Below are 25484 nucleotides of genomic sequence, written 5' to 3'. Positions count from 1 at the left end.
TTTTTTTTTTTTTTTTTTTTACTTTCAAGGCTTTATTAGTACTTGAAACTTTATGGGCTATAATTGACAAAATTATAATGTATTTTAAGTATACAACATGATGATTTGATACACACTGTGGAAGGGTTCCCACCATTGGGTTAGTTAACATATCCATCACCTCACATACTTATCTTTCTTCTTTTTTGGTGTGAACACTTAGGTTCTAGTCTTTTAGCAAACCTGAACTATTCAATAGTATTATCAACTATAGTCACCAGGTTATCCATTCGATCCGCAAATTTTATTCATCTTGTTGCTGAGTTTGTACTTTTTTATCAGACTTTTTATTTTCCCCAGCCTCTGGCAAACACTACCATTCTACTGAGTGTTTTTAGGAGCTTGACTTCTTTTAAAAATATTTTTTTAGATTCCACATAAAAGTGATACCATGCAGTATTTGCCTGCCTGGCTTATTTCACATAACATAACGCACTTCAGTATCATCTGTGTTACAAATGGCAAGATTTCCTTTTTTAAGGCTGAATAATGTTCCACTGTATATAAATGTACTTTTTTTTTTTGGTCCACTCATCAGTTGACAGACACTTCTATTGCTTCTGTATCTTGGCTATTGTGAATAATGCTTCAGTGAGCTTGGAAGTGCGCATATCTCTTTGAGATGATTTTGTTTCCTTTGAATGTAGACCCAGAAGTGGGCTTGCTGGATCACATGCTAATTGTTTTAGTTTCTTGAGGAATCTCCATACTGTTCTCCATGTTACCTGTACCAATTTACATTCCTTCCAACAGTGGACAAGAAGAGTTCTTTTTTCTCTACATCCTCACCAGCACCTGTTACCTCTTGTCTTCTTCATAGTAGCCATCCTAAGAGGTATTACATGTTTTCTGCTATTGAATTATGTGAATTCCTTATACAGCTTGGATATTTACTTCTTAGCCAATATGTGGTTTGCCACTATTTCCCTCCAGTCCTTAAGTTGCCTTTTCATTCTGCTGATGGTTTCTTTTACAGTGTAGAAGCTTTCTAGTTTAATGTAATTCTACTTGTTGAGTTTTGCTTTAGTTTCTTTTGTTTTTGGTATCAAATCTAAAAAATTCATGCCAAGGCCAAAGTCAAGGAGCCTACACCTGTGTTTTCTTCTAGGAATTTTATGGTTCTAAGTTTTACATTCAAATCCTTAATCCATTTTGAGTTGATTTTTGTTAATGGTGTAAAAGAGCAGACCAGTTTCATTCTTTTGTATGTGATTATCCAGTTTTCCTAGAACAATTTATTGAAGAGCCTGTCCTTTTCCCATTTTATATTCTTAGCTTCTTTGTCAAAATTAATTGGCCATATATTCATGGATTTATGTCTGGGCTCTCACTTCTCTTCCATTGATCTATGTGTCTGTTTTTATATCAACACCATACTATTTTGATTACTGTAGTTTTATAATATAGTGTGAAAGCAAGAAGTGTGTTGCCCCCAGCTCTTACTTCTCAACGTTGCTTTGGATGTTCAGGGTCTTTTTAGTTTGATAAACATGTTACAATTGTTTTTTTCTGTTTTTGTGAAAAATGCCATTGGAATTTTGATAGGGATTGCATTGACTGTAGATCAATTCGGAAGGTATGAACGTGGGATAGTTTTCCATTAGTTTGTGTCTTCTTCAGTTTCTTTTATTAGTATCCTATAGTTTTCAGTGTATAGATCTTTCCCTTCCTTAATTTTATTCCTAAGTATTTTATTATTTTTGATGGTATTATGTATGGAATTATTTTATTTTTTTCCCAGTATATTGTTATTGTGTAGAAATGCAATTTACTGTTATCTGTTGGTTTTGTATTCTGAAACTTTACTGAATTCCTTCATTATAATAGCAATAGGATTGATGATAGTGTGTACCTACTCTTGTTCCTGATGTACAAGATTTTATGTTTTTGATGTCATAATATTCATCTTTTTATGTTGTATATCCATAAATAAATTATTTTAGATTAACTGTTTTTAATATTTTTGTCCTTTAACCTTAATACTGCAGTTAAGTAGTTAACACAGCACTATATTCATAGCAAGTATTCCGAATCTGACTATATACTTACCATGACCAGTGTGTATTTTCATGTCTTGATTTTAGTAGTTAGCATCCTTCATTTTGGCTTGAGAAACTCCTTTCAGCCTTTTCTCATAAGGCAGTATTTTTATTGGTGATAAACTCAGACACAAACTTCCATTTGTGAAAGTCTCTGTCTCACCTTCATTTCTGATGGACAACTTAAATCTGCTTATTGTGTTAAGGGACTCCCTTGTATGAGAGAATTCTTTTCTTTTTTTGCTTTTAGAATTCGTTTTGGATCCAGGTAGTTTTATTATAATGTGTCTTGGAGAAAATTGTGGAGTTTTTTATTTATTTTGAGAGAGAGAGAGAGTACATGTGTGAGCAAGAGAGGGGCAGAGGGAGAGAGAGACAGAGAAAGAGAGAGAACCCCAAGCAGGCTCTACACTCAGTGTAAAGACCAATGTAGGGCTCCATCCCACAATGGTAGGATCACAACCTGAGCCAAAATCAAGGGTTGGCCACTTAACTGACTGAGCCACCCAGGAACCCCTTGGTGAAAATGGTTTTTGATTGAAATTATGGGGTGACATATCACCTTCATGAACTTGGATGCCCACATCTCTGCCTAGATTCTAGATGTCCTCAGCCATTGTTTCTTTAAATAAGCTTTTTGCCTCTTCCTCCCTCGCTTTCCCTTCTGGGATGCCAGTGATGCACAGATTATTTTTATTAATGGTGGTGCATAAGTTTTGTAAACTTTCTCCATTTCTTTTCTTGCTCCTCGGAGTAGATAATTTCAAATGATCTGCCTTCAAGCTCGCTGATTCTTCTGCTTCGCCCTGTCTGCTGAAGGTCTCTGTTAAATTCTTCACTTAAATCATTGTAGTCTTCAGCTCCAAAAGTTTAGTTCTTTTTATGTTTTTTGTCTCTTTATTAAACTTTTCACTTTCTTCTTGTGTTGTTTTCCTGACATCATTAAATTGTTTATCTGTATTCTCTCTAGCTCTGTGAGCATCTTTAGAAAATATATTTTGAATTCTTTGTCAGAGAGTGCCTGGATCTTCATTTGGTGGGGGGGGAGGGCAGTTACTGAAGGTTTAATGTATTTTTTGGTGGAGTCATGCTTTCCTGATTCTTTGTGATTCTTGTAGCCTTGCATAGGTGTGTGCTCGTTTGAAGAAGCAGTCACTGCTTCCACACTTTATGGACTGACTTTGGTAAGGGACGATTTCCATCTATGGGTATAGACAAGGGTACCCTGAATCTCTTGGTGTGGGTGCAAAGTGTGGGGGTATGTGGCACCGTTGAGTGTGTCAGGGCATAATGTCTCCTTGTCTCAGGCAAATCAAGTCTAAAGCATTGACAATTGTGTGATCCTTGGCAAGTGCTAAGGGAAGGGCGGGAGTGGGGGAGCTGCAGAGGCTGGAGGGCACCTCCACCTCAGTGGCACCTCCAGGTCCAACGTCTAGGGACTAGGGCGGGCAGCAGTGGTGACCAGAGACAGTAGTGTGCACTCCTTTAGCCTGCGGGGCCAGCTGGAGGTGCCTGTGTAGTGTTAGGAGTCAATTACAGACACACACTTAATGTTGGGAGCCAACTGTGAATGCTGTGGCAGTTGGGGGGCCCTGGCCATCAGTGTGTACTACTGTGGCCATTGGCTCTCACTATAGGTACGTGACACTGGAGGCATTGTGATGGGGATTGAGCTGGGTGAGCAGGTGCACAGCTAAATGGGCTAGCTGCAGGTGAGCCAGCAGTACAGGCCAGTGACGGGAGATAAGGCTGGATTCAGCCCTTGTGTCCACAGGGGCCCTGGCTGTCATCTGACATTCCTGTGGCTGCAGGGATCCCCGCGGGCATGTATATGGCAACGGAGAGCAGTGATTGGAGTCAGGTTGGGGGCTTCAGGTGCTTAGCAGGGCCTGGAAGCTAGCTGCAGGTGAGCCTAGCAATACAGGCAAGTGATTAGTGATAGAGCTGAATCTGGACCTGTAAAGATCTGTGGGGGCTTTGGCTCTCAATATGTACTTCCATGACTACAGGGTCTTGCCACAGGCCCACACAGAGTAGTGGAGGCCAGTGATGGGAATAGGCTGGCAGTGTGCAAGTGCACAGCTGGAGGGGCTAGCCCTAAGCAAATGACACATTGATGGGAGTCGATCACAGAGATCTAAGCTGATGTCTTACACTTACGCAGCCACAGAGGCCTGGACTGGCTACCGGTGAGGAGTCTGGGCTTCAGTGGGTCCGGGGGAGGCAGGAATGGAGAAGGACTCCCGTGGTTTGCAAGTGCAAATACCTTGGTACCTGGTAACATCTGCCAGGGTTCCGGGGTGCCCGTTTTGACCACTGTTTTTATTTTTAGATTTTTTATTTTAATTCCACTATGGTTAACATGCAGTGTTGTATTAGTTTCAAGTGTACAGTATAGTGATTCAGCAAATCTATTCATTACCCAGTGTTCATCATGATACTGTACTCTTAAGCCCCATCACCTCTCACCCATCCATTCCCTCACCTGCCTCACATCTGATACACATCTCTTTCTTGTCTGCGGTTAAGAGTCTGGTTTTTTTTTCCTTTTTTCGGTTCGTCTTTTTTTTCCTTTGATTGTTTGGGCCTTAAATTCCACATGAGCAAGATCATACGGTATTTGTTTTTCTCTGACTTATTTTGCTTAGCATTATACTCTCTAGTTCCATCCGTATTGTTGCAAACGGTAAGATTGTATTCTCTTTTTGTGTGTGTGACTAATATTTTATTGTGTATACACACACACACACACACACACACACATACATACATACCACATCCTCTTTATCCATTCATCTATTGATTGATACTTGGGCTGCTTCCATATCTTGGCTATTGTAACTGATGTAGCTACAGTAAACATCAGGGTGCACATAGCCCTTTGAATTAGTGTTTTTGTATTCTTTGTAGTGCGGTTACTAGATCATAGAGTACTATTTTTTTATAAAGTTTACTTATTTATTTTGAGAAGGAGCATGTGCGAGACTAGGGGAGGGACAGAGAGAGAATCCCAAGCAGGTCCCACGCTGTCAGCACAGAGCCCGATGTGGGCTTGATCCCAGGAATCTTGAGATCATGATCTGAGCAGAAATCAAAAGTCAGATGCTTAACTGAGTGCATCACCAAGGTGCCCAGAGTAGTTCTATTTTTAGTTTTTTGAGGAAACTCCATACTGTTTTTCCACAGTGACTGCACCTTCCCACCAACAGTGCACGAGGGTTTTTTCCTCCATATCCTCACCAGCACTTGTTGTTTCTTGTGTTGTTGATTTTAGCCATTCTGACAGATGTACACAAAAGTAAACTCAATATGGATTAAGGACCTAATGTGAGATCGGGAATCATAAATAAAATCCTAGAAGAGATCACAGGCAGTAATTTCTCTGACATCAGCCATAGGAGTATTTTTCTAGACATGTCTCCTGAGGCAAGGGAAACAAAAGCAAAAATAAACTATTGGGACTATATAAAAATAAAAAGCTTCTGCACAGCAAAGGAAACAACCAACAAAACTAAAAGGCAAACTATCGAATGGGAGAAAGTACGTGCAAATGGCCAATCTGATAAAGGGTTAGTATCCAAAATATATAAAGAACTTAGGCAATTTAACACCCAAAAAACAAATATGCTATTGGTTTTCTCAGGGACAAAAGCTGCTAGGGTCCTCTACAGAGCAGGTCACGGACACTGTGGTTGCTCCCGCTGCGTGGCCGGTATTGACCCCTGCTCTTCTTCCTTGTTCCTCTGCCTCTCAGATTTTCCTGTCTCTGGATGGGGTGAATCCCAGGCAGATCCTTCCTGTGGTGCTTCAAATCCCTGGGGGAGTTGGTTGTTCCCCGCCTTCCCCGCAAGGGGAACTCTTTGCGGCTGAGAAGTTCCTTCCCAGCACTGAGTGAGCAGAGTTGGCCTAGGGGATGGGATGATGCAGGCAAAATAAAGCTGTTCTTCCTTCTGGTTTGTGGTTATTCTCGGGTTTTTTGTCCCACTGTTGCTGAAATTTATTAGATGGACTCCTGAGCTCTCCTAGAGCTGTTTTGAGAGAACATATGTTAACACTAGTTAGAGCTTACATTTATTTATTTATTTTTTAAGTTTATTTACTTTGAGAGAGACAGAGACAGCACAAGTGGCGGGAGGAGGAAGGAGAGAGGGGAGAGAGAGGATCCCAAGCAAGTTCTGCACTGCCAGCACAATGGGCTTGAACCCACAAAACTGTGAGATCATGACCTGAGCCGAAACCAAGAGTCTGACGCTTAACCCAGTGAGCCACCCAGGTGTCCCTAGAGCTTACATTTATTTAGCATTTGTTAAATGCAAAGCATTGTCCTAAGTGCTTTATATGCATTAACTCATGGAGTACAACAGCCTTGTGAGGCAATCCAGTGTGAACTCACAAGCTACAACCTTGTGAGGTAGGCAAGGATTCTCCTCCTCTTTCACAGGAGCAGACTGCAGCTCAGAGCATTAAGTAACTTCACCAGTGTAGCTATGAGAGCCGAGTTTAGAACCCAGGCAGTCTAGCTCGAGAATTCACAGTGGATTGCAAACAAATACAGGAAAGATCACCCACCTGGATGTCAAGAAATGTGGATCTGGATTTGCGTCCCGTCTCTTCCGGGGGTGAATCCTGGCAGAAATACCTTTTCCTCTTTGGAACTCTGTTCCCTCATATGTGAAAGGAGGGGGTTTGTTTCTGGATAATTCCTGTGGCTCTTGCAATAACACTTTAGAAATCCTCAGATGGGAAGAGGCAAGCAAGTCTGCTGCTTCTGCTTCATCAATGATGAAGGACAGTCAGACTTTAGTAGCTAGGTTATCCCACAGCCTCTGGGACCATACCCAGAAGATGCTCAGCTGCTGCCATTTAATATGTCATCAGGTGACTTTGCATCTGTAAGGAGCAGAGCCCTGTACTCCAGTGCACATTGCCATTTGAAAGCTACTTATAAGGAGATATCACATGACCCCACTGCATTTAGGGGTTGAACCTTGTAAGGAAAATACCATCTAAAATAAAAACAGTTGAAATATATGTATGTATATCATGTCCTGTAAAAAAAAAAAAAAAAAGATTAGCTATCCTGAAGTGCATGTATTTTCTTAGAACTCCTCACTCACTTTGTCATCCAGCTTGCTCTATTAAAGGTCTGTGGGCACAGGGGCGCCTGGGTGGCTCGGTCGATTGAGCATCCTACTTGGGTCCAGGTCATGATTTCATCATTCCCAAGTTCTAGCCCCGCGTGGGGCCCTGTGCTGACAGCTCAGAGCCTGGAGCCTGTCTTCAGATTCAGTCTCCCCCTGTCTCTGCCCCTTCCCGACTCATTTTCTTTCTGTCTCTCTCTCTCTCTTTCTCTTTCTCAAAAATAAACATTAAAAAAAATTTTTTTAAAGGCCTGTGGCACAAATTTGTAGCCAGGTACTTGAGGTAGGTATTTTTTGTCAATGTTTCACAAAATAGGGAAACACAGGTATCTTGCTGATGTTACTCATCTAAATATTCTGAGCCTTTTCTTGTTTTGAAATGAATGCAGATTCAACTACAGTGATATTCTAAAAGAAATAACTTGAAGGCTTTGTACTGTTGCACCCCTTTTTCTTTTGGATACTTGTCATACTTTATGACTTGAATGTATTATGTTAAACGAAATAAGTCAGAGAAAGATAAATAAATGATTTCACAGATGTGGAATTTAAGAAACAAAACAGAAGAACATAGGAGAAGCAAAGGAAAAATAAGTTAAAAACAAGGAGATGAACCATAAGAGACTCTTTAATACAGAGCAAGCTGAGAATTGCCGGATGGGAGGAGGGTGGGTGGGGGGATGGACTAGATGGGTGATGGGCACTAAGGAGGGCACTGGTTGGGATGAGCACTGGGTGTCATATGTAAGTGATAAATCACTAAATTCTATTCCGGAAGCCATTATTACACTGTATGTTAACTAACTTGGATTTAAATAAAATTTAAAAAAATGAAAAACAAAATAAAATAAATGAGGAAGAATGGAAATAAGAACAACATCCTTTCTGTTTACTTTGATACATTTAAAGGGTCTAAAGTTAGCCTGAGTCCTATTTCAGATAAGAAATTTGGACTGTCTAGCTCCTTCATGTACATAGTTCTAAAAATTTCATATTTCCCCAAAGCATACTAAATATATGATATGGTATTCAAACTTTATTTTAGAAGGAGAAAAACAAGTGGGTCTTAGGTTCAATTATTGAACATAGAAGTAAAACGTTCATCTATAATGATGCCATGATTTCTGTTAGAGAATTCTCCATGCACAAATTGTCATCAGGAGGATGTTTTTCCTGTTGGCTGTTTCTGTGATCTGCCATGGACCATGCACACTGGCTGGAGGCTTCATTTGTTCTGTGAACACGGTAGATCACCTAGACTTACTGTGAAATCTTGCACAAGTCTTTCTAAGAACCTTTTCTATTTCTATCTATATCACTGAGTTTCCCCAAATTCTTTTGAAATAAAATGAGATCTTAGCAAAGCACTGTGAGCTTCTTTGGAGGAAAAGCAAGAAAAGATTTTTGCAGCTTTTGAAGCTACTTCCACTGAGTTTGTTCTTTCCTTCCTCTTCTCTGAGCAACTTGTATAGAAAAATGCAACTTAAAAAAAGACAAAAAAAAAAAAAAAAAAACCCACAACAAAACCAGGCTACAATCAAAAGCAAACATTATGCCTTTTCGTTTAATACACAGATGTGCTTACAGTCTTTGATGTGTTACCCATTCTGAATTTGTTGGAAGAACACGACTCCTCTTCCAAGTGCATGCCACCCTTCCTTAACACAGCATGCTTCATCCCTATGAACGAAGGAGGTCTCTTTCTGAACCCACATCTGCTCCTCGTCTTCACATGAGCAGCACTGTTTTCCTGCACACGACAACATGTAACCCCTCCCGTTTGTTGCATCTTGTCACTGTCAGGCCTTGATTGCCTTTCACCCATTCTAGATCTTTCACCTGCAATCATGCATGATCCTTTTAATCAGAATCCCTTGTTTCAATTCTGATTCATCTTAATCTTTCATTGGCGCCTATAAAGCCTTACCCTCCACTTTGGGTTCATAGCCGCTTTGTCCCTTCTCCTCCTCCCCAGCCTTACAGTTGGGTCCGTGTCTGGTCTGTAACATGAGCTGCTCACTCCCAGGGGATTTTACAGTCTTTGTCTTCTCTTCAAGAACTATCATTTGTCCCCGTAGCCGTCCCCTATAATATACTTCGTCCTATAATGCAGCGGGTATTTTTCTCCTTTCACTGTGCTTTTGAAAAATGTATGTTCTATTTTCCTGGAAGAAATGTGATCATTCTCACAATTTGACTCAATCTATGGTAGTAATCTCTGCTGTTATCCACAGTTATCCTTTTCACAGACAAATACACCTTCTGTCCCATAAACCTGTAATAAAGTATATGGCCTACATTTATTCTCTTTTCCTCTTATTTTCTGTTTTCTCTATGTGCTTGTTGCATCTGCAGACTTAGTTCCATGGATCTGTTGATGTTATCTGCCTTCTCTTTTTCCATTCTCTGCTCCCTCTTCTTGGTATTCAAGTCCTGGTTTCTCCTGTGCTTTAGAAGAACCTAGTGCCCTTCAAGCTTTCCTGTGCTCTGGAAGAAGAACCTAAATTACGTAGCCACTCTCCCCATCATCATCATGATCATTATCATTGGCTGGAATACTGTTTCTCAGGCCTTGCTTTCACCACATTGCTCCACAACCTAGGATCTGGCTGGCTCCAGGGGCTGGGGACTCTCAGGCTGGTGCTCTGTGATCCGGACCCACCATACCTGACCCAGTGCCTTCACATGAGTCCTCCCGCTCCACAAGTAAAGTCTGGGTCCTCCCTGATACTGTTTAACTTCCACCTCTGCATAACTTATCTTGACTCCCGGCCTCTGAACTCCTGTCTTTCCTGTGATGTGTATGTCAGCTCTGTACACCTGACAGGTATATTTCCAAAAATCTCTAAACATCTAAAGTTTTTCTTAACTCATTTTGCACCCAAATTTGACCTCAACTGCTGACTCTCATGAAATTAAATATAGTCATTTCTTTCTTCACTTAATGTGAATACTCAATTTCTACTCTGTAAAGTATGCATATGCTTGCTTATGGGGTCTCTACCAGACCCTTCTAAAGATGTTGTATTAATATAGAATAAATAACTATCAATTTTAACTATCTGAAAAATTCAGAATCTCTAAATGTATCTGTTCCTAAAAGATTCAGATGAGAAATTGTGGACCTGTAGCTATTTGAGATTAAAATCAAATCAGATCAGCAGGTGGTTTTATTACCTACATGCCTGGGTCCTGTGGTAGAAAAGAAAAAGCAAATACATAAGAAAGGTTTTCGTATTTTTAAGGTGCATGCATTGAAACTGCCTTGCTTTGTTGTTTAACTGGAAGACAAGCCACGTGAAGCAAGATTGTAAATTCCTGGAGGGCAGTGGCCCATGAATTCTTTGCATTCCTATTAGAGTATTGCTAATGATGAGGTGATTTCAGAGGACAGACTACTTCCAGTCCATTTAGGAGAAGACTGAAGTTCACCTTTGTAGAGCTCAGTTGTCATTGACAGCAGACCCAAAATTCCTGTCACATTGCAGGGCAGATGACAAATAGAATGGCACTTCTTGTAAACACCGCGTAAGACTGGGGAAAGAGCTGTTCCTGCTTGGGTCACCTTCCGATGGCTCCTAAGGAGAAGGGTCCAGCCAAGGCCACCTACAGCCTGAGGCCAATCAAGTTTGGGCAGGGAGTAGATAACTTATGCCACCTTAAATACTGTTGAGATTTAGTTAGTTTCAATATTTTTGGAGTCGATATTTTAAAAAACTTCTTGCATTCCCTCTGTTGTTTCTCCAAAAGTACACATTTATTTCTTGGTTTTAGATAATGGAAATTTTCATGTCGTAACAGAGTGACTGACTCCTTTCACTGTTACGTGAAGGAACTTCGTCCTGCAATGGCGCTTATGAATTCCACAATGCCATCTACAAGTCACCAAGTAGATGACCTGACACTTGTAGTTGCTGGTGGGCTAATAGAAAACTGGCCATTTAAATTACGTGTGCACAAAGACAAAATGTTACTTTAACCGTTGTTTACTGTTATAAGCAGTGTTTCTTGCCTCAAAGAAGAATAGCATCTAATAAGAGCAGATCACTGTGTAAACATTCAGTACTGACAGTGTAGGGTAAATTAAAGACATAAAAAAGACCCTTGATGCATTTTATTAGCCAAGCAACGTATCTCCCTTGGAAGGATTCCCCTCCTGTATCACCTGCTTCACTTTCCCTCTCACAGCACTGGCTCTGTGAACCTTTATCCCAATCACTGATGTGTTCTGGTCGTGCTTAATTCATGAGCTGAATTCTAGCTCAAGGTGCCTTTGTGCAGCTCACTCAAGACTTCAGTGCCTGCGTGCAGGGAAATGCCAAGCCAGGATTACAGTTACTTCTCTAATTCAAACAAAACTGCCTACTCTGGGTTTTATATTTACAAAATTGCTGTCCCTGAAGGTTAATATTAGTTTTCCATAGCAGACGATTTCTCTTTCTGTCTCACCTTCTTTACTGTTATTAGGTTATCTTCCTTCAGAAGAAGAAATACAGCATGCTAGCTGTATTTTCTATTTTCCTTTCAGGAAAATGGTACAAAATACCATTCCATTAAATTTAAGACCCCAAAGAAAAATACATGCAATTATCAACTAAATATGTTCAAGAGATCCCTTCGATGGTTTATGGGATAGTAACCATTAAACAAACAGATAAGACCTTTCCATATTTTATTTTCTTTTTAATTACACCCTCAATGGCAAAAGTAGATTATTGGTAAAGGAAATGATTCCTATATTATCTCACCTTTCAGTAGGAAGGACTAAGAGAACAGTGGTGTTCTATATTTAGTATGTTGCCTTTTGTCTCACAATCTTAAAATATGTTCAGTATTGAAGATTTTAGGAGACTCTTTTTATTTTTTTTAATCCTTTTTTGCTAAGAATAGCATAATTATTAACCACAAAGAAAATCTTATCAGTTATCTTTTTTCAGTTCTACAAGTTAAGGAATTTAGATATTGGATTAAATATGAGATTTGGGGAGGCCCATATTAATCGTTTCTAGAGAAGAATTAGAGAGTTTGGCTCTTATTTTAGCATGTAAAATTGTGACCATCACAACAACTAACCCAGAAATGGGATGTTCTTTGTCATTTTTCTTTGAGAATACATCTTTTCACAAGGTAGTATATAACAGCATAATGGATAATATTTCTGCACCGAATGGCTTGGGGTACAATACTTTGATGCAGAAAGAGCAATTAATATCTTCTTTGAGGGTGTTTGGGTATGTAGGTGAAATTACACTAATGGCCCTAAAGTGAAAAAGGATTTCCTTGTGGGCAAATTTGGAGATGAAGTGGTATGAGTGGGTAATATGGTACAGGATTAGGGCTAGGATTTGAAGAGCAAAGATGCTCGTTGTGACCGGGACAGCATAGCATTCTAATGTTAAAATATTTAGTTATGGAAAAGAGTGCATTTGAATGCATAATCATTTGATTCGTATCCTGGAAATAGATAGTGTGCCCACAAATAATTTTCCATCCCCTTTATCATCTGTCTGCTTTAATTAGATACTTGGCTGGGCAAACATATTATAATTTAGGTGAAGTATCACTTCTTGTATACTTTAATGTAAGGATTAAGTGAGACCAAAGGCGAGATAAGAATTTTCATTAAAATGTGTCATATCAAATTTCACTTTGAAAAATTAAAATCTGGAATGTATACTCAGTAGAGGTAATGAAATTTATTTACCAGTGATAAGAAGGAACACTGCCTTCCTTCTGGATAATACAACATTTTCAACAACTGCCAGGCTGTGATAATTCTCTGATGACTTGAGAAAAATCCAGTGTTACCTTGTGAGGTAAATTATCTAATATTCTTCTATCTTATACATAAACCTCATGATTGAAGCATACGTTTGAAGACTTTGCCGTAAGGACATTCTGTAGTCGTTTCTTCTGGTACCTGCCTCAGTTGAAGTCTTTGAGATATCAGGGGAGTGGACATTGCATTTTAAGGTGCTAACTATATTACTGAAGAGTATAGGCAAACAATAAAACTGGAGGGAAAATGCCCTCTGAATTCATTTTAAAGAGTATTATCCTATAGTGAATGACTATTCTGTGTTCAGCCCTGGGCTGGAGCAGATAAAAAACTCTGAGAGTCTTAAGAAAAGCTTTGCCTTTGTTTTCCTTTAGTTGAGGCTGGAGCCCAAGCAGGAGGTGAAATAACTTAGACTGGAGCTTTTATTTGACAATTCGGGTGAAGATAACTCAGAGCAGGTGGCAAAGTTGGGCAAGTACTGCGCACCGCCACTCTTTCCTCTAGTTTATGCCCTCTCCTCTTTCAGATGCTGTCTTCCTGCTTTTCCATCCCCCTTTCTCCACTCAGATTAGGAAGAGATGTGATCTACTCAAGATAGGAAAATGGGCAATTTTGTGTGATGGTGTAAGACACAGATTTGGAATTACATAAACACGAATTTTTAAAAAGTTTTTAATGTTTATTTTTGAGAGAGAGAGAAAGTGAGCAGGGGAGGGACAGAGAGAGAGGGAGTCACATTATTCAAAGCAGGCTCCAGGCTCTGAGCTAGCTGTCAGCACAGAGCCGGAAGCAGGGCTCGAACTCACGAACTGTGAGGTCATGACCTGAGCTGAAGTCAGATGCTTAACGGACTGAGCCACCCAGGTGGCCCCATAAACATAAAATTGAATCTTAGCTCTACTAAGAAGAAACATTGCTTCTTCCCTCTAAGCCTTGGCTTCCTCATCTCTCTTATGGGAACAATGAGAACATTACTTCAAGGAGGCAGTATGAGAATATGAGCACCTCTAAAGCATCGCGTACAATACCTACCGTAAGCGACAGGGCATAGGGGAAGAATCTTCAATCAGTCCTTACAAGTTATAATTGTTCTTTTGTCTAAGCAGAAAAGAATGAGGTCTTGTTTTTCACTGTGTTGGCAATATTGAGCCAACTTCTTTCTAGACCTTCTCCTTTAATCTTTCTTTATAAGATTGCTGAGTACAAAGGATCTAGAACCTAATTTCATGGAGTTCACTCCCTTCTCCTGAATCAATTCAGACATACTCTGCCCTGTTCCTTGTAGTTAGGGTTTCCAGGGTTTCCAATCCCAACTGGCGCAGGTTTCCCAACGTGTGTCAGCACCCAAGACCTCTAACGGGGACCGCTGACTAAGAGGGAGTCACAGCAGTTCCCATATGTGGGTCATATATCAACAAGTGTTTATTGATCATCTACTGTGTGATCTACTGTGTGAGGTTTAGGGAACCCCCCCCCCATCTCTCAGGGGGTTGACAGGAAAGGGTTTATAGGATGGAATGTTCAGACAGAACGTAGACATGAACCTTACTTCCCAGACATTGGGAAAGAGGAGTTGTAAGTAAATAAACCTCACGTCTTAGGGACTAAGATCCGGACAGACTTTATATGTTTAACCTGTATAATGTGTAGTGGCAGTCTGCATTGGTCATGATTGGTTACAGATACTGCAGAAATACGAATTAACTAAAAAATAAGGAAACATTTCTAAATTTAAAAGAAGTTTGATTAATAACACAGCACTCCTCATTGACATTCACACAAGATACTTCACGGGCTTTTGAAAAACCCTACATTCTTAAATACCTCTTTTATAAAACTCATATAAGAGTTGAGAATAACAAAGAGACATTGAAAAGCAGATATTGAGTGGTTGCTAGGCTCATTAACTAGCTAAATGATTATCCCATCTCAGAAACCTCCCAGGTCTTGATTCTAATTTGTGTCTCAACAAAATTACAAATTACAACCTTACAACCTATCATAACCTTTTAAAATTCACTCATGAGGTAAAACCCAGCAATGTTAAATCTGTGAATGCCAGGGGTCTACTGTAATACGAGACATTCATGTGCATAGCTTACCCTTATGGGTAATTATCACAGAGAACAGTAACAATTATGTATCTCATTAAACAGGTGCCTAATTAATGTTGTAAATTTCATTTGATTAGAACACAGCCTTTATAGTTGTTGCTCATGTAGCATGTCAGCATTCTCGGAGTTATTAAAAATGAAGGGAAAGGGAAAATCGACTTTTGGTTCAACAGTTTTACTAATAATTTACAGTTTCAGAGAGGTATTACTAGATAGAAATGTAAAAATACTTTATGCCTTAAGGAATCCATATTTGGTGAATTATATATGGTAGCCATTTCTTCATGTGTTACTCTGTTGGTGTAGTGAAATCATCTCTATGGAATTGGACTCAGTCCCTAGAACAAAGTAAGCAATTGGATATTTTAGCTGTGAAACTCTGCTATCAATGGCAATTTGTGATGAAGTATTTATTGAGCATTTACTAGGTTCTTGTATCATGCCAGATTCCAAATTGTGTCAATGACTTCTCATTCTACTTTACCTCCCTACACGTTTCTCTAAAATAGAGTAATTATGATAAAATGGAAGGTATAGTGTTTTTTTAATATTCAACTGTATTGAGCTATAATTTATATAATACTGTGCTCCATTTTAAGTATACAGTTTGATAAGCTTTGCCAAATGTATACATTTATGTAAGCACTACCCCAACCAAGAACATTTCTGTGACTCAAATAATTTGTCATACACACCTTCCACCTCCGTGCTCCCAACACCTCCTGCCTCAGGCACCATTACTGTGATTTCTATTACAGTATGTTAGTTATGCTTGAAAGAAAAAAAAAAAAAAAAAGAACTTCACATAAAGACATTAACAGTGTGCTCTTTTTGTGTCCAGTTTCTTCTGCTCAGCATAATGCTCTTGAGATGCATGTTGTTGCATGTATAAGTTTCCTTTCATGACTGTGTAGTATCCGTTTTATGAATATACCATGATTCGTGTATTCATTCAACTTTTGAGGGCTATTTTCATTTCAGGCTTTGGGATTTGTGAATAAAAATCTTGTTTCCTTTTTTTTGGTAATGTTTTTGGTTTCAGTACCAAGATAATGCTAATCTCATAAAAGGAGTTACAAAGTGGTTTTGTTTTTTGTTTTTTGATTCCTCCCCCCCCCACACACCCGCATTTGGTTTTTGTAGAAAGAATTTAAGATACCTTTAATTGATTGATAAAATTTACTACTGATTCCATCTGGGCCTCGGAGTTTCTCTGTGGAAAGGATTTTAATTGTGTCTTTCAAGACATTTATCCATTTCATCTAGGTTTTTGAAATTGTCATCAAATTGTAACACATCTTATTCTCTTACTTTATATGAGATCAGTTGTAACATCCCCTTTTTCATTTTGATATTGGTTTGTATTTTCTTTTTTTTCTTACTAGGGGTTTTCCAATTTTATTAATATTTTCAAAGAGCCAGCTTTTTGGGTTTTATTAATTTTGTTCAGTGTTTGCCCACTTTTTATTGATTTTTCACTATTATTTCTTTCAACTTCCATTGGATTTAATTTGCTCTTTTTTTTTCCAGCTTCTTGAAGAAGTTTAGAGCATTAATTTAAGACCTTTCTTCTTTCCTAATACAAGGATATAAAGCTATAAACTTTTCTTTAACCAGTTCTTTTTTCAAAATCCCCAAATCCCATAAATATACATACNTAATATTCTGTTGTGTGTGTGTGTGTGTGTGTGTGTGTGTGTGTATATGTGTATATATATATATATATATAGTATTCTAATACCTATATATATTTGAGACTTCTTTTATTGCCCAGAATATGGTCTGTCTTACTGAATGTTCTAAAACAAATGCACTAAAACAAATGTATATTCCACTGTTGTTGAGTGTAGTATTTTATAAATGCTAATTAAGTTACACTGGCTGGTCATGTCATTTAAGTATTCTTTACTTGGACATATTTATCCATTACTGAAAGCGGAGTGATATTTCCAACTATATTTGTGGATGTGTCTGTTTCTCCTTTCAGTTCTGTCAGTTACTCATGTGTTTTTATTGGGTATATACACATTTAAGATTGTTGGACTATGTTGGGGAGTCAGTTCGGCATCCGACTTCAGCTCAGGTCATGATCTCAACGGTTCATGGGTTCGAGCCCCGCGTTGGGCTCTGTGCTGACAGCTAGCTCAGAGCCTGGAGCCTGTCTTTGGATTCTGTATCTCCCTCACTCTCTGACCCTCCCCTGCTCACACACACTCTCTCTCTCTCTTAAAAATAAAGCATTAAAAGATATATTTAAAAAAAAAGATTGTTGGATTATGTTGTCTTGATAAGTAGATCCTGTTATCATTATGAAAGATTCTTCTTCTTTATCTCTGGTAATTTTCCTTATCTTGGAGTCACCTTGATATTATAGCCACTCCAGTTTAAACTTTTCTTTATTGAATCATGTTTTCATGAGATGTGTTTTTCCATTCTCTTACTTTTAACCTAAGTATGTCTTTATATTTAAAATACATTTCACAAAGCTAACATCTTGTTGAGTTGCTACTTTACCCAGTCTGAAAATCCCTGACTTGAATTGCAATGTTTAGTCTATTCTTATTAAATATATTTATTGCCGTGGTTGGGCTTAAGTTTACCACCTTGTTATTTGCTTTTTATTTGTCCCATCAGTTCTTTGTTCCTTTCCCTGTCTTTTCCTGTCTTCTTTTAAATTAACTGAGAATTTTTAGCATTTTAAATCTCCTCTATTGAATTATTAGCTATACCTCTTTGTTTTACTTTTTTTAGTGATTTCTCTGGATTTTGGCATATGCTGTTTTGTAATTTTTTTATTTAAAAAAATTTTAATGTTTTTATTTATTTTTGAGAGAGAGACAGAGCGTGAGTGGGGTAGGGGCAGAGAAAGAGGGAGACACAGAATCTGAAGCAGGCTCCAGGCCCTGAGCCGTCAGCACAGAACTTGACACAGGGCTTCAAACCCTTGAATTGCAACAGCATGACCCGAGCCAAAGTCGGATGCCTAACTGACTGAGCTACCCAGGCACCCCAGCATATGTATTTTTAATCTGTCACTATCTACCTTAATATAATAATATACTACCTCATGTATCCTGTAAGAACTTGAACACACTCTTTACTTCAATTTCCTCCTTCCCTTCCTTAGTATCCTTACATATTTTATTTCTGCATATGTTACAAACCTGACAATATATTCTTACTATTTTTGTTTTAGACACTAATGTATCTTTTGTAAAAATTCAAGAATTCATGAAGCTTTATTTGGAATCAATTTTATTCCACTCAAAGAGCTTTCCCATGACATTATTTATGGTATGGGTCTGCTGATAACACCCTTTCTTAGCTTTTGCTTGTCTGAAAATTTCTTTATTTAATCATCATTTTAAAATATTTTCATGGGATATGGAATTGTAGTTTGAATTGTTTGTTTTGTTTTGTTTTTTGTTGTTTTTTGTGTTACTCAATGCTTTAATATTTTAGCTTCATATCTTCTGACCTTCATTTTTTTTCTGGTGAAAAGCCAGTGATAATTCTTATCTTTATTTCTTTTTCCTCTGGCCAGATCTTAGATTTCCTTTGTCATTGTTTTCAGCAATTTCAGTTTGAAATGTATTAGAGTAGTTTTCTTTATGTTTACCCTTATTGGAATTCATTGAGCTTCTTAGAACTATAGATGTGTTTTTCATCTAATTTAGAAAATTTTAACAGCTCTTCAAATATCATTTTCCTGTCTTTCCTTCTTTCTGTGATTCTAGTTACACAAATGATAGATTTCTTGATATTATTCCACAGATTACAAAGGCTATATTCTTTTTCAGCTTTTTTCCCCATTTCCTTGTATGGATAGTTTCTATCTTGAAGTGCATTAATCTTTTCTTTCACAGTGTCTATTAAGGCCATGAGGTGACTTTTTTCAATTCAGATACTGTATTTTTTCAGTTCTAGAAATTGTTTTCAGTTCTTTCCATAGTTTTTGATTCTCATATTATGTTCATATTTTTAAATATCCTTACACATATTAATTCTTTAAGTTTTGTTTTTTTTTTTTTGAGAGAAAACATGAGGGAGGGGTGGGGCAGAGAGAGAGGGAGAGAGAGAATCCCAAACAGGCTCTGCATTGTCAAGGCAGAGCTTGATGCAGCGACCCATGGCCCAATTCAGGGCCTGAACTCATGAACCTTGAGATCATAATCTGAGCTCAAATCAGACGCTTAACCGACTGAGCTACCCAGGCACTGCTCCTTACATATATTTATAATAAATGTTTTAAAGTTATTATCTATTAATTCCATATGTGCCATGTCCATGGGGTTCATTTCTATTGACTTATTTTTTTCTCCTTTTTTTTTCATGTTCACTATGTTTTAATAGGATGTTAGACATTCTGAATGTTATATTATCAATCATTTGAATTTCGCTGTCATTCCTTAATAAGAACTGGGTTATTTTCTGGCAGTCAATTTACTTTAAGATCAACTTGATCTTCTGGAAGCTTGTCTTTAAGTTTTGTTAGGGTGGTTCTGGAATGCGCTGTGCCCTAGAGCTATGTTAGCCTTACTTTTAAAGCATGACCTTGGGTTCTCTGCTGAATGTCTCACATGTCCAGTGAGGATTCTCCTTCTCTTCACTACACCGGCCCACAGATTACAGAGCCTCAGCTTGCCGGAATGCTGAACTCTGTCCCCTCAGCGCAGCAGGGCTCTTTATGGGTTTTTCTCTTCCCAGATCAGCAGAAAAATCAGATAGTCTCCAGGACTATTAGAGGATCAGTGTGTGTGTGTGTGTGTGTGTGTGTGTGTGTGTTTCCATTCTCTGCGTCCCCGTTCCTGTGCAGCACAGTTGTCTAGTGTCTGAAAACTGTTGTTTCATATATTTTGTCCAGTTTTCTAGTGACTTATGGCAGAAAGGCTAGTCTGGTATTAATTCTCCATCATGACTGGAAGCAGAAGTAAAAATGTATCATTTGCCATTATAAGGAAGAAGCTTTAGAGCCAGAAAGTCTACATGACTTTAGTAAATGAGGAAAGTGCCTATGGACTGTAGCTCAATAGAAGTTATTACAAGAAAGTACATGTCAGTAGGGAAATCAAAATATATATTAGAGATTCAGAGTAGCCCAAGGCTTTCTAGGAAAATCTATAAGAATAATTGAATGATATATGCTATAATTCCATTAGTTATAATATTATAAGTTAATTCATACCTGTATATTAAGCATCAAAATAAGTAAGGTGTTATGCAAGACAGTTTTCAATATATTGGTGGTTAACCTTTTTTTTAAGTCAGATATTCAGCATTTCTGGAGGTTTAGGGAGTAGCAGAAATAGAACACACGTACCCACCCAGCATTAGATTAAATTAAATCCCTTATTGTCAGAAATTGGACAGCTGTGCAATGCAGAGGAAGGGCAGCACACTCTCCACAACCCTGATCCCTGATCCCTCAGATGTGTGGGGCTTCTGTTCATAGAATTTGGTTAAATATTGTTACACAATTCATGGGCTCACAGGAGGGATAGCGGTTTGTTCGTGAAAGTTTACAGTACTGGATAGAGAAAAGGAATTCACACATATGCTTGTCATCCCTTCTGTGAAGTGAAGATGATTTATAGTGTCCAGGCACCATTTCTTCCTGTTCAGGTCTAGAAACTCTCTTCTTGTTCTTCATTTTCAAATGTACCACTTCTGGCTAGTTTTATATCTCTTACTATAAGAAAAATGTAACAGTGCTGTTATAACTCATAAAGCAAGCCATGGCTCCTTGAAATCTCTTCATATTGAAAGTTACATCGTTACTATTGATGCAGCATCGTTCATTGTGCCCTCCGTGAACACTGGCTTCCAAGGACTTAAAGGTTGTTACTGTGTTTCACCGACAATGACCAGATATAAGTACACCCCTGAGTGTTCAGGAAAATGTGAATGATTATTGATTTTCTGGTCATATTAAATTCGCCAGCATAATCATAGAACAGCACATATTCCAACCACATCTTGTCTTGACCCTTGAGGCTGTGATCGCCATATTTCTAGATTGTGGCCTCTTTCATTGTTGACCACACGCTTGCTTTCTACACTCTGCACCAGCGGGAAGAACGGTACTCACCCCTTGTATAGGGAAGCTTCTAACTTCCCTGTCTCTTGTCAAATTAGATACAGCACTGAGTAGAATAACTTTTCAATTACCAGTATTGTTTAAATGTTTGTTTTATTTTTGAAAGAGAGAGTGTGTGTGCACAGAGAGAGAGGGAGACACAGAATCCGAAGCAGGCTCCAGGCTCTGAGCTGTCAGCACAGAGCCCAACACAGGTCTCAAACCCACAAAGTGCGAGATCATGACCTGAGCTTTACCATCCTAGCCACCCAGACGCCCTCAATCACCAGTATTGATACAAGGGGAATAGCAACCGGGATCACCTAAAACAACAAAAAACCAAAATGCTTGGTTTAATTTTAGGAATTTCTTCCCCAAGTCTATTTTTCTTGGATCAGGACCAGCTATATAATTTGTAAGGCACAGTGCAAAGAAATGCAGAGCCTCTTATTGAAAAATCTACAACGTCAAGATGGTGATACCAGGTTCCTATGTGGGGGTTAGAGGCTTGCCCTTGCGGAGATGGGTCCTCAGCCACCTGCCAGAAGTGCCATGATGCAGGGGCCATGCACTCCTGCCCCCAGCCTTCCCTGGACCGGCACTCAGGCCCCTGCAGGATCAGAGGACAGCACAGTCACTGCCCAGGGACAGGGAGAGGCAGGCAAGGGGTATCTGGAACATTAGGGTGAGGGAGTGGTAGCCAAGAACCAAGTCAAACACAAGCAGCAGGAGAGGACACCCTTGAGGTGAGGCTACAGGCCACTGAGCCATGCTCCATTGTTTCATTAGACTACGTATAAAACATATTCACAGTAAAAGATTAACAAATCTAAGATGGCAGCCACAGAGCATTAAACCCCAAAATGGATCCTTCTGAACACAAGGCCCTGTGTGACTGGTCACACGTCCATGAAGCTGACCTTGCCTTGGAATTTTACCAGTATGTACTGTCAGTATCACATGGTCGTGTGGGAAGCACCCTAGGATCACGCAGAATACGACAGGAGGAACAAAATTGACGGGCATGATTTATAATTTGGATAACCTTAACATGGGATATCAAGAATTGATAGTTTAGAGTTTAGTAAATTCATGACTTAACTGTTGACCTCCTACTGTTGCCGAACCACAGGCCAGGGTGTGGGGGTGGAGGAGGATGGCCAGGAAGGCTCAGTCTTCACTGGGGTTGAAAGGGACAGAGATCAGATAGAATAATGATGTGTGCTGTGACAGAGATATAAACTAGAACAATAGGAAAATTGGAGTAAAGAAATTAACGTGTAGGGGGAAAAAAATGACTTCAGTCAGGCCAAGGTGGACGAGTAGTATTTCAGCTATCAGAGGCAAAGGGACAGACCTTCCAGGCCGAAAGGACAGCGTAAGGAAAGGCAGTGAACGGGAGAGTATTTTGATAGATACGCCTACATGCCGGGACTTTCAGGCATTCTTCTATTATACTTATTAAACATCTGTTTTCCAGACACCGAGTTAGGAGTCAGGGATATAGGAATATAGGATTAGGCTTCAGACAAAGCCACCTGTTCATCGCAGTCCTCCACTTCCCACAATCCTCCACTGTGTGACTGGAGACACCTTACTGAACCACTCTGAGCTTCAGTTTTAGTCTTCTGTAAAATAAAAACATCAGTTTTATAGAAATTTTAGAGAGCTTATAAATGAGATGTTTCCAAAATACTTCAGCTAGCATCCTCCATGCAGTGAAGGAGACAAGCAAATATAAACAAATAATTGCAATACTATATGCTTTGGGCAAGGCTTCCTGCAAGAGTTAATATTTAACCTGAGGGTGAAGGGTAAGGATGCATTTATAGGCCAAGGGGAAACAGAGAGATTCTTCCTAGGGTGAGATTTGAAAATGAGGAATCCCCTTTATGATATGGGCAGGGTTGGGGGCAGAGAACAGCTGGCAGGAACAGATGGGGGGCAAAATGTATACATCTATAGAGAACAAAAAATAACCTTTCCTTACCACCCCAGACCACTTTTAAAGCCAATTCCAAGTATCAGCTTCTTCTTTGCTGAGGCCTTCCTCCAGTAAGATGAGAATAAGTTCGCATGAGAGCTTTCGCAGCAGATCTTCTGTATGTTTTCTTCCTTCCAGAAGAAGTCTAGAGTCAGGAGAGAGACCAACTCTCAAGAAATGTAATTGCTTATCCCCTCCCACGGAACATTTGCTTGCCGGGCACACATTTGACAGGACATGATTGGCTCTTTTAAAAATAGGCATCTTCATGGTCTTGGTTGATGTGTTTCACTATGTGCTTGGAGCTTTAAAGTGTGTGTCTTGTTCTGTCTTCTGCCTCCAGAGTGAACACTTGCCTCTGCAGACTCCGTTCAAAGACAGAGAGGTTGGCGGCCTCCAGCACTCTGTAAGTAACGGGGTCCTGCCGTGAGGGTCTGCCCAGGTGGCACTGGTGGCTACTATGCTGATTGGAGTATCATTCGATTTCCATGGAAGTTTATTGTATTCACATCTCTGCTCTCTGGGCATCTGTAGCATGGTTTTATCAAGTCCTTGAGCTTGCTGGCCCATCTTAGAAGTAATCAAGTTTTAAGAAACCAATAACCAGGTGGAGGGGTCAGTACCAGAGACATCACAGAGCATCATGGGGTGGGGGTTTATTTTCCGGTGTCAGCTGTGACAGCATTTCTGATTCTCAGTTCTTAGTTGGGCATACGGTCAAATACCAGTTCATTTCACTCTGTCTTTTCCCTAATTCCCCAACGCTGAGTCTTGAGGTTTCGTTTGGTTTTGTTTTGGCTGTTTGGTTTAATTCTCTGTGTATTTCATGTGTACATTCCAATATCAAGTCTTGCTGAGGGACTCCGGAAATTTACAACCTTGTTCTTCCCTAGTTTAACTGACACCAATTCCAAATTTCAAAACCTGAAACTGACTGTCATCCCCATTAGTCATAATTTTCTATTTAGGAGCTGTTGTGACTCTTATTTGGGTATTGTAAGCAACAAATGACTGGAAAGTGATAAGTTGTTGAACTTTACCCTGCCATTCAATAGCTTGTGGGATAATGAATCAGAGACACAGACTATAATGAATTGAGTCCTTGCCTGTTGTTACCAAAGTGCTAGAAAGATGCAAACATCTGCTCTGCTAATGTGAGCAATATTTGAATTTTTAGAATGGACTAAATAGCAGGAGATTGGACTATGAAGATGAGAATCCTGTGGGGGAAGATGGGATTCAGCAGATGTGCCCGCTTTACAATCAGATATGCTACCAAGACCGGAGCCCTGGCAAGCATCATCAAAACAACGACCCGGAGAGAGTGTACATCAACCCGCGAGAACATTACGTGTGATTTCCCTCTTTTTTTCCCAGTGGATGCCCTAACAAATGTTTAGCCTTAGACGTGGGAGAGAAACTGAGGCCAGTAGTTCTTATTTTATTCTCTCTCATATAAAACAATCCCAGTTTATGTGTATCAGAAGTCGTGATGAATGGCGTGGAGCCAATAGCAACTTTCTTTCCTTCATTAAGAGTTTCTTAGCCACCAGCTGTGTTTGTGAACTTGACTCTAGCTTTGTGTGTTTCTGTGATGATAGTGTTTAACCCCTAACATTTGGCCTCCAATGGCATGTTCATTTAAACGTAGAGCATCTGCCTGTGATAGCAGCAGTGATTCTCCAGAAAGAAAGGCCCCAGCTGGGAGTGTTAACCTTGCTGGGTTTCGGAAGGCCAGACTATTTATCTAACTCAAGCAAGCAGAAAAAAGAATTCAAAATCCATTTCACTAATTATTTCTTTGGGATTTGGCTTTCCCTGACGTGCTTCATGCAATGACAATACCTATGTACAAACAGGAGGCCTGAGGAATGAGGCAGAATTTGCTCTTTATCCAAAAAACAACAACAACAAGCAGTGTAGACCTTCAAGCCTATTGGTTGCTTTTAAAGTCTTGTGATAATTGTAATATATGTTCCTTCTTGATCACTGAGGTCCTGAGGGATACGTGTTTTGTGCCATGCTCTGCTTCATCCTGGTTAGCTGTGTGTTAACCAAGGCTCTTCCTTGCTCCGTTGTTGTTCCCACAGTTCTATTATCTCCTAGCCAGATTAGCCTATTTCCTACCTATTAAATTCTAAAAGCCTTATCTAAATGGCGGACAGCTTTGAGGGCTGTCCCTCTTTGCCGTAGTATTGTATGTGACAGCTCAGCTTCACTTCTGAAATTCCTTACAAACTAATCCTATCCACCCAGGCTTCTGCTACCCTCTGCTTCTTCAGACTACTTCTCATCCATGTTTTATCTACCTC

At 39.4% G+C, this 25484-nt stretch overlaps 1 protein-coding gene across 1 annotated transcript in view; it reads left to right on the top strand.

Annotated features, from left to right (window-relative positions):
- The window catches only part of NECTIN3 (nectin cell adhesion molecule 3), a 123910-nt gene extending 99258 nt beyond the window's left edge, over window positions 1-24652 (top strand). The window contains exons 11-12 of the mRNA XM_077771866.1: window positions 23516-23578; window positions 24350-24652. Of these exons, the coding sequence (XP_077627992.1) occupies window positions 23516-23578; window positions 24350-24529 (243 nt within the window). The 3' untranslated portion in view covers window positions 24530-24652. The remainder of the gene's footprint in view (window positions 1-23515; window positions 23579-24349) is intronic.
- Window positions 24653-25484: the final 832 nt, after the last annotated feature.

The sequence above is a fragment of the Crocuta crocuta genome, unplaced genomic scaffold (assembly GCF_008692635.1).
Source record: "Crocuta crocuta isolate KB4526 unplaced genomic scaffold, BGI_CrCroc_1.0 scaffold56, whole genome shotgun sequence".
In the NCBI taxonomy this organism is placed as follows: domain Eukaryota; kingdom Metazoa; phylum Chordata; class Mammalia; order Carnivora; family Hyaenidae; genus Crocuta; species Crocuta crocuta.
This window is presented reverse-complemented; position numbering and strand designations above follow the sequence as displayed.